This window comes from Copadichromis virginalis, linkage group LG19 (genome assembly GCF_057382275.1).
Source record: "Copadichromis virginalis isolate Kocher_CV1m ecotype Utaka linkage group LG19, C_Virginalis_male_GT1.1, whole genome shotgun sequence".
Lineage (NCBI taxonomy): Eukaryota > Metazoa > Chordata > Actinopteri > Cichliformes > Cichlidae > Copadichromis > Copadichromis virginalis.
This window is the reverse complement of record NC_140636.1, coordinates 14,898,125-14,911,845: the sequence shown is the minus strand read 5'-3', so window position 1 is coordinate 14,911,845 and position 13,721 is coordinate 14,898,125. Positions and strand designations below refer to the sequence as shown.

Genomic DNA, 13,721 nt, shown 5'->3' with positions numbered 1-13,721 from the left:
CTGTCGCATCAGTTAGTCCTATAGATTAATAGTTATTACAGATTTCCTGGGTTTCCTGTTATTACGGGATTACCGTGTGTCTTTGTTGGAGAGGTAGTAGATCATTTAGGGTTGAAAACAAGACTGTGATGGGAACCGTGGTGGAGGTGTTGGGGCGTTAAAGCTGTTATAAAGTGAGCTTACGTTCTTATTCGGATGGCAACATTATTGCGCACCGCTTGCGGTTGCGTGCCCGACTGCTGTCAGAGCTGCAGAGAACTGGCTTGAGCCGAGGGACAGGGAGGGAGGGTGGGGAGAGGGAAAATCTGATCTGGATAATGGCGCAGAAACTCGCAAAGCCTAACTTCATGTTTCGTTAGCGCGCTCGTCTGGAGGGTCGCCGTGGAGTGGAGCAGCACGCGAGGACGTGATTTGTAAATTCATCCAAAAACGAAACAAACTTTGAAGTTAAAGGTCGGCTTTTCCGTCTTGGTTTCCTGATGTGCTGATAAATTAAAGCTAGGCGTTGTGATGACTCCGGGGGCATGTTGTGTATTGCGAGCACCGTTTTGGCACCGCGCGGGTCGTTTTTTATCCTGAAATCGATTCGCAAATTATTGTAAACGTGGAAAGACCGTTACGCGGCGTGCCTAATGGCTCGCTACTCCAGTCCGGATTTTCCATGTGAGGCACGCCGGAGCCCTGGAGGTGGATAAGCTGGTAGAGCCCGCTCTCTCTCATGCCATGCTGGGCCACAAGGGCTCCAGGAGACGCTGCTACACATTACTGAGAACCGGGATGGAGGAGAGGCGGAGGGGGGAAGGCAAAAAGTTTCTTTAAACCTGCCAGAGAAACTTTGAAGATGAAGCCTCGCTGACGCCACCGCAGCAGCAGCGCGACAGCCAGGCGAAGCTTTTTCCGCGGGTTTTATTTTTGACCCCTGAGCTCGTGTTTTCTCCCCTCTGTGTTATTTTGTGCGCGCGCGGCTGGTCGGGGCTCGCTGTCACTGCGCGCTGAGATGTTGGAGTGACCATGGCTGCGCAAGTGGCATCGGCTCCGACCAGAACCAACAGCAAAAATAAGAAACTAGCCGGCGGTCTGGGTCCCGAGCTCAATTCGGGGAAATCCGGAGGAGGAGGTACAGGACAGCGAACGGGACCGATGCTGGCTGCTGGAGATGGGACTCTGAATAATGTAGATCATCACCGCCGGAACGAGCTCAGCATGGTCCATTCAACTTCCACGAGTCACGGCGCTCCGGACGGACACGACAAGGCTGGGAATAACCTCGCGTCCGCCACGGCGTCGACTAATTCGAGCCCTTCCTCGATGGAGTCGAGTTTGATCGCGAACCACAAGCTGAAATGTGCGGGGAGCGGAGATCCCCCTCAGTCTCAGCCACCGCAGCAGCCGCCGCCGCAATTCGGCCAGTTTGCGCCACATCAGCAGCGGCAGATCCAAAGTAACAACAGCGCCAATAACAACGGCCAGGTTCCCCGCGGGGACAGGAGCGCGGATCACCAACACCACAGCGGCAAAGAGAACCTGTTGGGGGGCCAGGAGGAGCCACAGCAGCAGCACATGACAGGGAAAGGTGAAGGGGAGCTCACCTGTAAGCCCTCCGAGAGGATGATGGCCGCCAGGTACGAGCACTCGAACTTGGGGCCACCGAGTAACAACTCCGAGTTCAATAACAACTATTACACTCCGAGGCCCTGCTACGAGCAACATGGCGGGCAGCAGCAACAAAGCAGCGGGATGGGGATAACGCACTCCTCGGCACATAACAGCATGGAGAACTCCCACGAAGCAGGGTACCACAACAGCCAGTACGGCCAGTATCCCGCCTACCGAGCGGGCTACGGCGGCGGGGGCTACGGGATGATGGGCCCCTCTGGATGTCGGCAACCTGGGAACATGATGATGGGCAGCAACTCCTCTGCGAGCCACGGCAAGTCTCCTCTGGGAGCTGCTTCGGCTGGCTTCCAGAGGTTCCCGGGACAAACCCAGCCGCAGCCACAGCAGCAGCAGCATCCCTCGGGGGCGACCCCGACCCTCAACCAACTGCTGACGTCCCCCAGCCCGATGATGCGGGGCTACGGGGGTGCCTATCAGGACTACAGCGGCCCTACGGCTCAGCAGCAAGCCGGCATGGGCCCGGGAAAAGACGTGGGGTCCCAGTATGGAGCCACTTCGGCCCACTGGGGAGGGCAGCAGAGGAGCCATCCACACGCAATGAACCCTGGCAACGCAACGCAGGGCCTCGGCAGGACGCAGGTGAGTTTAAGAAACTTGTGTGAGCCCCCCCGGTGTCCTCATGATGCTGTGTGTGTGTGTGTGTGTGTGTGTGTGACCTTTAAAATCGTGTTACATTGTTACATACACACACATACGCACAGACCTCTGACTGAGGCTTTAATATGAACAGTGGGAAGAAATCTGCGCGCATGTATTTCTTTCATGTATTCTTTTTTTTTTTTTTTTTGAAGACGCATTGGAGTTGCTTTTTTAAAAATTCACATGGGCTCATTAATAGCCCGCGTTCTGTCACCACAGCTTACATGTCCACACTGCAGTTGTGTACTCCTCAGTTTTGCAGTTTCATGCGCCAAACTAAAACCCGGCCGCGCTGGAAGGTTCACCTCTGTGCCGACGTGGTGCCAAAGGCCCTGTTTTGAAGTGGTGCTGTGTTCGAAGCACCCGTGAAAAATTCACGTAGAAGATAACATGCTAACAAACTACAGCATTCGTCTGTTAGCTCAGTTGAAATGGCATCGGCCGTTGCGCCCATGGAAAAGGCGCCTGTCCTCCTCTGCGCGCTCTGCGTGGAGCTGGAGCGCTCCTGCGCGTCTTGTTTATTCCCTGTTCGGAATTTGAATAGTGGAGGTAAAGTAGCTAAAAGCTTTGTGTACTCCAGGCGTACAGTTGACACCCAGTCAGCCATCTGATTGGCTCCCTGTGGCCCCGCTGGGCAGAAGGCATTCAGGAAAAATCCGGAGGATTTCTTGCAGGGGTGTTTTTCCTGGAGTGGTGATGCGTTCGCGTCTTTTGGGAACATTGTGGCGTTGGAGGCCTTCCAGTGTAATATTTGAAGTTTTTTGAAGGTTAGCTTGCTCTTGATCATTTCCATTATTTTTCTCCTTGCTGAGCAGACATGCAAAAGGCTGCAGTGTCTGCCACAACAGAAGAAAACACACGCTGAATTCAGTGTGGAACATTTTAAAAAATGAATTATTGGGCTAAAATTTTTCTGATTAAACAGAATTGTCAAAAATTGTACAACACTTTTATTTATTTTATTTAATTGCCATGTAATATATAATGCAGTATAATAATAGATATATTTAGAAATAAAAGGCTTTGCAGAAGCCCTCCTTCAGCTTTTACCCTGTAGCCCCTGAAGCTGTTGGATGCTCTTGCAGCTGAGGCTGAATGCTTTCCTCCTGGGGACATGAGCAGTGACAGTGTTGGAGACGGAGCAAGTGCCCCCCGCCCCCCAACATTTCTGCTGCCTGCAGACCTGCAGCCAGGCGAGGGAGTAGCTGCCAGTCGAGAACCCCGAACCTAAACATCATAGAGTTTCTCCAGAAGAGCCGTTATCGTGAGGTTGTTTTCGACGCACTAAATTATGCGCACTGCTGGATGGCACATCTGGACGACTGGAGGGCAAGGTGGCTGAGCACAGCTTATAGTGTCTGCCTCTCACAAAACAAAAGCAGTTCATTAGCCTACATTGTTTCAATCAAAGGCAATTTGTGTTAGATGCTGAGGAAATGAAGTGAATGTTTTAGCGTGGGAGGGATTGCTGTTGTGTTGATCGTAGCAAATTATGCACTGATAAGATGGTCACCAGAAAACTAGAGCAATTTAACTCTGTAACACAATAGCTAATTATTAGTGGCTGTTTGCATGACTTCTATTTATTAAATCGCAGACAGACAGATCAGTCAGGCGCATGAGCTTCATTCCTTCTGCATTTTTGTTCATTCTGACACACCACGCATCGAAACTCCTCTCACATTTACCAGTTTTATGTCGCAGTTTTCCACTCTGGGAGTAAGTGAGTGTGCTACTCTGTTTTTTCTTGACTCTACCAACATTTCAGCAGCGGTATATTCACGCTACAAAAGGCCTATGTTTAATTCATATTTGGAGTGGCAGCGGTGCTCTCCTGCGCGCTGTGACAGGCTGTGTGAAAAACGCAGAGCGGTGTAGTGCATAATACTGCCTCCAAATTGGCCCCGTGATATGACTGCGCCTCACTTCAGAGTGCGTTTGGTCGAAGCACGCCTCTGTCACCTGTTGGCACAGCTTCCCCTCTTTCAAATTCAATTTCCCTCCCCACTGCCTCTCTTCAGGAGCAAGCTGTGAACAAAACGAGTGCACCTCATTTACACTGCTGCCCCCCCCCCCCACAACAACATCCCACTACAGTGGCCATTCACCAAACTGAAGGCTGTGTGTGTGTACAGGTGCGTGTCGACACTCCTGAAAATGACATTGAACCTTCTTTTCTAATTCCCGGGTTGCGTTTGATTGGAGGGCAGCTGAGCATTGTTGTGGCTGTAGTTTGAGATTTTCTGCTGGGATGTCTCCTCCTGTGTTTCTCTGCTGCCTGTGGTTCCTCCTCACACACACCGTGCAACTATTGCACCGCTACAACACCACATGCAATTTTAACGACTTATTTAAGTTTACGTCGCAAATAAAATTCTTTCTATCTCGTCCTATATGTGACGAGCATCCGTCTGTTGTCTCCTAATCAGAACACACACAACACACACAGAAGGAAAAAAGCAATTAGCAGATAATAATGAGGGCCTAGTAAGAGGGAGATAGTGTTGCTGAGATAATTACAGCAGCGACTCTTTTAAAATCTGACCTAATAAAACAAAAATTAATGGATTTTTACAGTTTCCACTAATTTGTCACTATTATGCTCAGTGTTTTCCTTTGTGTGTGTTTTTCTTCTTCTTCTTCGAATTGAAATCAAAGCTCGGTAGCTCTGCGTTATCAAAGGCTCGACCGAATCCCATCCTTGGGTAATGTGCTTACCTTGAAATGATCCCTGCTCGCAGTGCTCTCCAGTGCATACTGTTTACATTTCTCTCTTATGAATTATTAGTGTGATACGAACAAAGACTTTATAATGGGAGCAATGCATCAATGTCACTTTGTATTATGCGGCTATCTCGGGGAGCCTTGTGCATAGTGATGGGCCTGAGTATGGCTGCTGGAATTTAATTTATGGTACATGTTCTGCATCAGATGGACAGCCCACGGGGTCTGGTCAGGAAATGGACACGCAGGTGTGTGTGTGTGTGTGTGTGTGTGTGGGCTTTGTGCTTTTAGATGTTTCTGTGTGTGTGGGTGTCCTTGAGTGTTTGTGTTTCTTTCCTCTGTTTGTATGTGCTGGCCGTGGCAGGCTGAAGTCCTTTCGTCAGCAGTAAGCAGTCCAACCTCAGCCCCCCCCCCGCCTGCCGTTTGTTTATGTTGTTTTGTTTACATCTGTCTCGGCCAGCCAGCGCGATGCTGATTAGCAACACTAGAGTGAAATTTTAATTTGCTCTGTTGTGTCCGATAAGGGCCTGCGCAGCATTTTTCATCTTCCTTGGATGAAACGTGGAGCCGGCGTAGGTAATTGGCAGGCCGGGGTTCTCCCTGGTCTACATGCGGTTTCCACAAAACACCAATTAATTCTGATCCTGAAAAATAATAAGAATAAAAAAAAAAACTGCCCAGTTGCATCACTGGATGTAAAGCCTGTGTATTATTAACCGGCTAATAAAATGATTGTACTTGTTTTTTTTCCCCTTCCGGCCCTGCTATGCATTCACAGCATCCCCTGGAGTCAAAGGTTGGTGAGTAAATGCCCTGAAGAAAGGATTTAATTACTGTGAGCGGGTGTTGATTTTGTGTCAGCTGTTTCTCAGCTCCGTCTTCCCCGAGCTGCCGGCGTCAGGGGGCGGCCGTGAAATAAAAAACAAAGCAGTTTTGGGGAAGACGGCTAATTGTTCATATGGGAGATTTGACACTTCGAGGTGGATGAAGTAGTCAGAAGTTCTGGATTTCTTTCTGAGGACTTGTTATTTGTTAGGCTTCACCTCAGGTTTGATGGACCAGACGCAGACGTATTAATGCCACTTGAACCATTTTCATTGTTTAATAATCGCAGAATTAAACACAGAGCTGCTGCAGGAGGCGTGAGGTCCTTTGGCACTGACATAAACACAGAGTCTGCTGCTGTCCTGTCTGCGTGTGAGGAGGCAGACGGCCCATAGGAAGGCTGCACGTGTAGAAATGTAGGCGATATCTGCTGTGAGTCACAGGGAGGCCCGCCGACCTCTGTGGAGTTGGCCTGGCCGAGTTTACCGAGAGAATGAGTGTGTGAACTCTGGGAAATGTCAGCACGGTTCCAGTCGCCTCCCGACTTCAGCTTTATGAAAATGTGAAGAAAAAGAACTATTTCTGACTCGAACACACAGACACTGGGCTTCCTCTTTTCCTTCTTTTTTACTGTTGTGTATGTGAGGGGGGGCGTGGCGCCCCAGCTTCCCCCAACCCCGCTGCTCTGACTTTCAAATATGCTAATTAGCCACGTGCGGCTCTTGAATGGACGGACCCCCCGAGCACCACAGGAGGGGGCTTCCTTCTTTCTCTTTCTTTCTTGCTCAGGAACATAAATGTAACTATGGGTAAACAGATACGTTGATGCACTTATTGCTTAGAGAGATGCTTCGTTTTGTATTTTCTCCTCTGTTGCTTTTCTGTGCCTCGCTCTCAGTAGCTCTGCAGGTCTCCCGGGGGACCAGCGGTCAGGCCAGAGGTATTTAGAGAGTAAGCGTGTCCTATCGAATATTTATACACAATCCTGAGCAGATCTGTGGGCTGCACACTCCTCTTCCCTTCTCCCCTCTGTGGGCAGCAGAAGAGGAAACGGGAAGCGTAGCCGCCGGTCCCTTCGGAAATGAGCAATTCTGTGATTGCTGCAATTAATGAAAATTTTAAGATACCAGCGTGACATTTTAAGATTCAAGTCTCCCTCACTTCCTTCTGTACAATAGAGCTAATGGTCCAACATTTCAGTGCAACAAAAGCAGAGGAGAGGAGGTTAATTGGCAGATTATCTTCAGTGTTTTCAGGAATTCAGAAGATTTTTGGTGCACATTATTTTCCCACTGTATCATGAGAATCCCCCTTTTTTTCTTTACCTTGAGGTTTGTCTTCAGCCCTGCTCATAGATACTCTGTTTATAATAATGTGAAGGTGAGAGTAGTGGATGCAGGCCTGCGTTTATTTACTGCTCAGGAAAAATGATTGGTTCACACACACAGTGTGTGTGTGACTTCATGTATGAATAGCGTGCTGCCACCATCCTCTTACCAGCCTGCGAGAAAATCATTATCATCAAAATTATCATCGCCGTCATCTGTCACTTTCCACATCAAAGCCTCTGCACTTCTCACTGTTTCCACCACACTGTAGGCTCTGCTCTCCAGTCACACATCTTGCTGTTTGGCTTGAGTTGATCCTAATCAGCTCTGGCATGGTGGGACCATTTGTTCAGCTAAAAAAACCAAAAAGCAAACACGGCCAGCACGGTGCTGCGTGTCGTTTGTGAAGGAAGACAGAAATAGGAAAACGATGCAACGCAGAGATGCTCCGAGTTTCTGGTTTTCCTCTCTTCCACACATGCGCTCGGCCTTAAACGTGCACTCAACCACGCGGATATATTTTTCAGAGCCACAGCATAATCTTGTCATCTTTTACCTCTCCAAACCCCAAATTGTGGGACTTTATAGACACTGGTCACAACAGGATGCTCTCGGTCACTCCTGGCTGAACTCTGCTTCATTTAGATCAATTTTCTCTCAATAATTTAGGAAGTCATTCACACCACATCCTCTTCTGTGCAGAGATGCATGCTCAGTGGCTGCACAACACAGATGCATACTTCGCACTGCTTGGAGCTGGTGTCTGTGGGATGAGAGGTTGTGTTGAAAATGTAGTTTGTTGTTGTGAGCGTGATGCAGCCGGACGTGTGCGCTCTACATTCCAGCCACTCCTTTGACACAAACCGGATGAACTGGATTAGATATCGACAACATGAGTGAACTTTATTTTGGTGTTTAAATGTCTTATTTCTTTAAGATGTTAATTCCTTCAAAGAATATCAATACGGATGGCGAGAGCATTTGTTTGCTGTGTGGAGTTAATCTCCCCGTGCTGCTGTGCCTGCATGTCTGTGCGTTTCTGAGCGTGTGCACACGCGTGCACGCCGCCCAGCTCGATGAACATCCGTAGTTACTGTTGGCTAAACATGCAAAGGTTACTGTAATGTCAGACACATGCCAGAGGGAAGCGTGGAATACCACATTAACATAATCCATAGAAGAGCGTCCCATCTATAAACACTGACGCGCCGGGCTGATCGCCACGCTGGAGCACGTGACCGCTCGCGCTTCTGCTGCGCTGCACGAGGCTGAAAGGAGAAACCGCAACACGGCCATTCTTCTCTGAGGGAAAGACCAAAGGTCTGAAAAGAAATTGCTGGCTGTTAGGCAAAGACTGGCATCTTCCCGGCTCACGCAGGCGGCGGCATAAAGATATTTTCCTCCCGTCTGACCCGCTGACCCCGCGCTGCACATGTGAAACATGCTGTACCATAAAATCTTCTTCTCATTCATTGAGTTATAACTTTATTTCCAGGTAATTTATCAGCATCAGACAAATATAGACGTGCAGAGTTTTATCTTTCCTTAGGAAGACCTGAATTGAGTTTCACTCGAGTGTCTTTAAGGGAATTTAAATACAGCTTTCCTGGGCATCATTATCCAGATATTCATAACTCTGTGTGGTTATTTCCTCCCCAGCAATAACTTGCCTTCTTTTAGAATCTCCCGAGATACGATTGCAACACAACCCCTTGACTAATATTTGAGGCGTTGAGTATTAATTAGGTGTTTTATGGTGGCTGAGACGTCCTAACGTGCTGCCCTCTCACCTGCTGGGGCGGGGTCCTGCACTGGGGGGGGGGTTGTTTTGATAATTATGTGTGCTAAAGCCAGAGAGAAGGCTCTTAATTTATTTGGAAAATGCATTTTTATATTTACGGCTTTGGTCGGCGCTTTTAGAGAGCTATTGTTTTCATTCACATAACCCCGTTTTAATTAGTCTGTCTTTGGAAATCCCCTCTCTGTGTTGTGGTTTTAGTCGGACGCTGCAGACTCCCACAGCTCCCAGACGTTTCTCAACTTTTTCTTACACGCTGGCTTCGTTCCAAAGAGCCAAGTCATGTATGCAAACTGGTGCAAGTTCACGTTTTGTGTTTGAAACAGCCCGTTTATCTCTTTCTGCTCTTTTGTCTCTCGTCTTTTTCCCCCACAGTTGTTTCCAAAGTCTCTTTCTGTCGTTTGGATGCGAGTTGTGAGTGACCTTGGCTGGTGACTACACTGCCTACTCATTAAGTAGTAAAGATGAATGGTTTCATTATAGTGGGGGGAAAAAACGAGCAGGGCCAATTAGCGGTAATTAACAGCGGAGAGGGCGAGGTGCTCTGGAGGGCTCCCTGACCCAGACAGAAGGGGCAGAGGGCTGTGTGTGTGTGAAGGAAATGCAGGTATGCATTTGAGGAAGGCGATCATAGGCATGTGTGTGGACAGCAGGGACACAGAGTGTTTAAATGAGTGTATGTATGTGCAGTGCTGTGGGGACGGGCTTCTTTATGCCACGATTAGGAGCGTGAAAGCTAAAAGTGGAGTTTGGGGGTGTTGGAGAAGTGTGTGTGCTCCATTTACATCACAAGGCAAGGCTGGACATGCTTGCAGACATTCCTGCATGCTGACAAATGGGAAAATCACAGCACGTTTCAGCAATTAGAGGTGACGAGGTCAAGAGCCGGCAACACCTCTCCTTGACTTCTGACTCCCGATGTGATGTCACTGTCCCCCCTGCAGCCCTTCGGTGTGGCCGGGGAGCTTGTTAGGCAAAGGTCTGAGAATAAAAGGCCCTAAAATGCCAAACCAATACACCATCGGCACTAATGAACATTTTGCTGTGATTTCTTTCTTCTTAATTGGAGATCTTTTCTTTTTTGTGCTGATCTGCAGTATTTGAGTATCTCAGCATCAAGGAGAAACTCAAGGTTGTTCACAGTACACCATCAGAGCCTCTCCCTCTCTCTCAGCGCTGCGCTTGATGCGTTCACCCCGCCTACCTCTCGTTTTTTATCAGTTCCTGGGTGAAATTGTCACAGACATGTAATCCTTCGGGTGCCACTAGCTGGGAGACGTACACGTGAGCGTGCACGGAATGGTATTGGCGGACGAGGTGTCTAAACAGCAGGTAGCGTGGGGTCTTGTGTCCAACATGAAAATTCTGGCGAGTCGATAAAGCGGCGTTCAATATCCCCAGGAACGCGGCTGTGTTGTCACTTTAAGAGACATGTTCGAGTTGGCAGTTACTGTGAGAGCGCGTTTGTAAAGGCTGCAGATTTTTTAAGGTATTTTGCAAAGTGCTGGCAAAGTGCTGCTTTCAGGGCCCCTGAAATTGCAATGCCTGGCAAATGGATGGTTTGAGGAGTATACAATGTATTAGAAGTCAATTGTGCATGGGAGGGCCTATTTTCCATATCGCTAGTTGAACAAGTGCGTGTGTGAGTGTGTGTGTGCAGCTGTTGCGTCTATGCTTTTGTGATGCACACACAAACACACACACTCAGACTGCTCAGGCCCCGTCTCCCTGTTGTTGTATTCCCCTGTTGCTTCAGCGACTGCAGGCTCTGTCATGTGGAGGTTTGCGTGTGGTGGGGTTGAGGGGTGTGGTGGGGTTGAGGGGTGGGGGTGTTAGACTGTGGGGGTGACGAGCATCAGAAACCATTACCCGTAATGGCCTCATTCCCCACATATCCATTCCCTTCCCCTCTCTGACATTTATTTTATGACTGCTTACATATCAAATATTTAAATAAACAGAATCGGGGGCTTCGGCTGAGGTTTGCCCGGGGGTGACGGGTGGGAGTCGTGGCGGCGGGAGTAAAGGGATGGATGATGACTTTCATTTCCGAAACGAGGAAAGAAAAAAAACAGGTTTGGGGGGTGGTGGTGAAGGGTGGGAGAAAAAAGCAGCGGCGGCAGTGAAGAGGAAGGGGGAGGAAAAATGCTTCGCTTGGCTCCAATCAAAGCGTGGCGGAGGGCGGCGTGTTTTTTCGCTTACGCCTGGCAGCAGCAGTGACAGACGGCTGTGCGTGAGCCTTCGGGCGCGAGTGCTGACGTGCGTGCGCGCATTACTGCGGGGCTCATCCGTCAACGTTTCCCGGGGACGCGGGAGGATGTGGGAGAAGTGGCTCGTGGCTCGTGAAAAGCAGTCCGCTGTGCCGAAGCAACATGAGCTGTGTGACACAACGCAAAGAAACAAAGTGAAACGCAACTGTGAGGCCAGGTAGAAGGAAAGAAGGCAGGTAGAGGTGAGAAGGGGGAGGATTCGTCCGTTTCCTCGGAAGAAGAGGACGGAGAATGAAAGAGTAAAGGCACATGTGTGTGTAGACGTGTGTGTAGTGAATGAAGAGACAGCAGTCCTGGGTGCAGGCGGGCAGTCGTACGCTGCCTGGCGTCGGTGGGAGGCCCATTACTGTCAGGCTAATCTTAAAATAATTAATTGCGAAGTCGACGCTTTTTAAAGAGTATTGTAATTGAATCCTAAATTAGGCTTGGGAAAGGGGACGCGTCCTGCTTTGCTGCAAGGCTGTTCCCGTTCTGCAGTCATGTACACACACACACACACACACACACACACACACACACGAGTGGGTCGTGTGCAGGCGGGCAGAATAGGGGGAAAAAGACAACAGGCGAAGGAAATGCTAATGAAATGCATATTTGGGGAGAAAAGGGGCCATCTATAATTTAGCTGTGCTCTTTGAATGTGAATGATGTGTGTGCAAGCGCTGTGATTTATTTTTGTTGTGCAGAGGGATAATTCTGTCAGAGTAGGCTTTTATTCTTGTAAACAAATGTGGGGAAAAGAGCAGAATAAAAGTGGAGTAATAAAGTAAACAGAATGGTATGAATACATTTAGCTGCTGGCATGAATAATTTGTATACGGGACGGAGGAGTTTGATGAAAGAGAGATGACAGATATGAGAGCCTCGATATCGCCTGATAAAATTTCAGGACGCTCTCTGATACGCTGTTTTCCGCCACTTGTTTTTATCTTTGCGTGATTTTGCGTGCCACTTCCGCACACGTGCAGATGCAGCTTGCGACGCCTCGAATCCTCCGAGACTCGAGGCCGCTCTTAAAACGGGCGGCTCGGCGTGCTCTCGCCTCCACACGCGGCTGCTCCTCTCGGATGACCCTCGCAAAACTGTCGGCTGTAGAACTTGAAAGCTCCCAGAAAAGGGTCTGCCCTCCATAAATGTCGGCTCTGCTTCATAAGTCTGGCACAGGGGTCAGGGGTCAGGGAAGGGGTTTTTGCCTGGCAGTCGTAGAAATGAAGCAGCAGAGGAGCTTCCTGTTGTCACGTCACCTTCTTTGTTGCAGTGTAGTTCAGAATCAGAATCAGAATCAGAATACTTTATTGATCCCTGGGGGAAATTATTTTTTGTTAGTTGTCTGCAGTGCTGTATTCCTTCAGCTTTGTTTTGCACGCCGGCCTCGCGAGCACACTGAAATTATCAGATTAAGTGTTGCAGTCAGTCAAGGAAAAACCGAGGAACCAGTCCAACCGCTCTGCAAACATGTTGGTCCTTGCTGCCGTTCACCCCGATGTGCACTTCAGGTTCAGCCGTATTTCTACCTGCATTAACAACACGTGTGTCAGAACTGAAACACAATGAAATTCTTTTGCTCTACATTCGAGAAATTGGCTGCGTGCGTGTGACAAATCAAACGCTCCTCGTGCTGTTTTCCAAATGTTTGAAACCCGTTCAACTCTTATTTGGCCCAGATCTGACAGCTCCAAACTTGGCTCAGAACATCCCATTTTCTCCTGGCTGACTGGGATGAATAACAGCAGAGAGGACAATATTGTGGTCTAGCTGAGCACGGCTGACTCTTCTGTCTCTGTGATCCCTCTATCAATAAGGAACACAGGCCTGTCAGAAGGCCTGCCAACTGTTTGGCTGTCCATGCAGGCTGCTCTCTACTCAACATCTGGACACAGATGGTACACACTGCTCGCACACATGCAAAATGCTTGCACACATTTTCTCGCTCATACTGGCAGACACTCGCCAGCATGCTGTGCACTTACAGTTATACTGATGTGTGTGTGAATTCCTGCCTTTCCACACACACTCAAACATGGTTAGCACACGGCCATTTTCAGAATCCTTTTAAGTTGCATCCACAGTGTGTAAAGTCATATATATGGCGTGCAGCTCAGTACAAAGAACAGACAAACGCACACTTTCTTTCACAGATTTGGTCACATGGTGGAGTCCGTGTGTCGCAGCCAAGGATCCGCAGCCTCTCTTGGGAAATATGTACGCGTTCCTTTAATATGTCTGGCTCTTAATAAAAACCTGAGAGTTAAAGGTCGGTCAGGGTTTGGTGTGTAAAACAAGTCGCAATCGGGGTAGTTATTCTGGCTCGATCTGCTGCGCTCTTACAAATGTCCAACTTGACACAACAAGTGCAATTCAGCGGCTTTTTCCCCGTTTTTCATTCCTCGTGCAGCAAAAACAAAATGAAAACTCATTCTGTGCACACTCAGGAGTGCTGGAGACTTCACGTTGAAATCT

At 48.8% G+C, this 13,721-nt stretch overlaps 1 protein-coding gene across 5 annotated transcripts in view; it reads left to right on the top strand.

Annotated features, from left to right (window-relative positions):
* The first annotated feature begins 333 nt into the window (after positions 1 to 333).
* Positions 334 to 13,721, top strand: part of LOC146685787 (AT-rich interactive domain-containing protein 1B-like) — a 157,922-nt gene continuing 144,534 nt past the window's right edge. For all 5 annotated transcript variants that reach the window (XM_085440531.1, XM_085440530.1, XM_085440529.1 and 2 more), the window contains exon 1: positions 334 to 2,256. In XM_085440531.1, the coding sequence (XP_085296657.1) occupies positions 1,012 to 2,256 (1,245 nt within the window). In that variant the 5' untranslated portion in view covers positions 334 to 1,011. The remainder of the gene's footprint in view (positions 2,257 to 13,721) is intronic.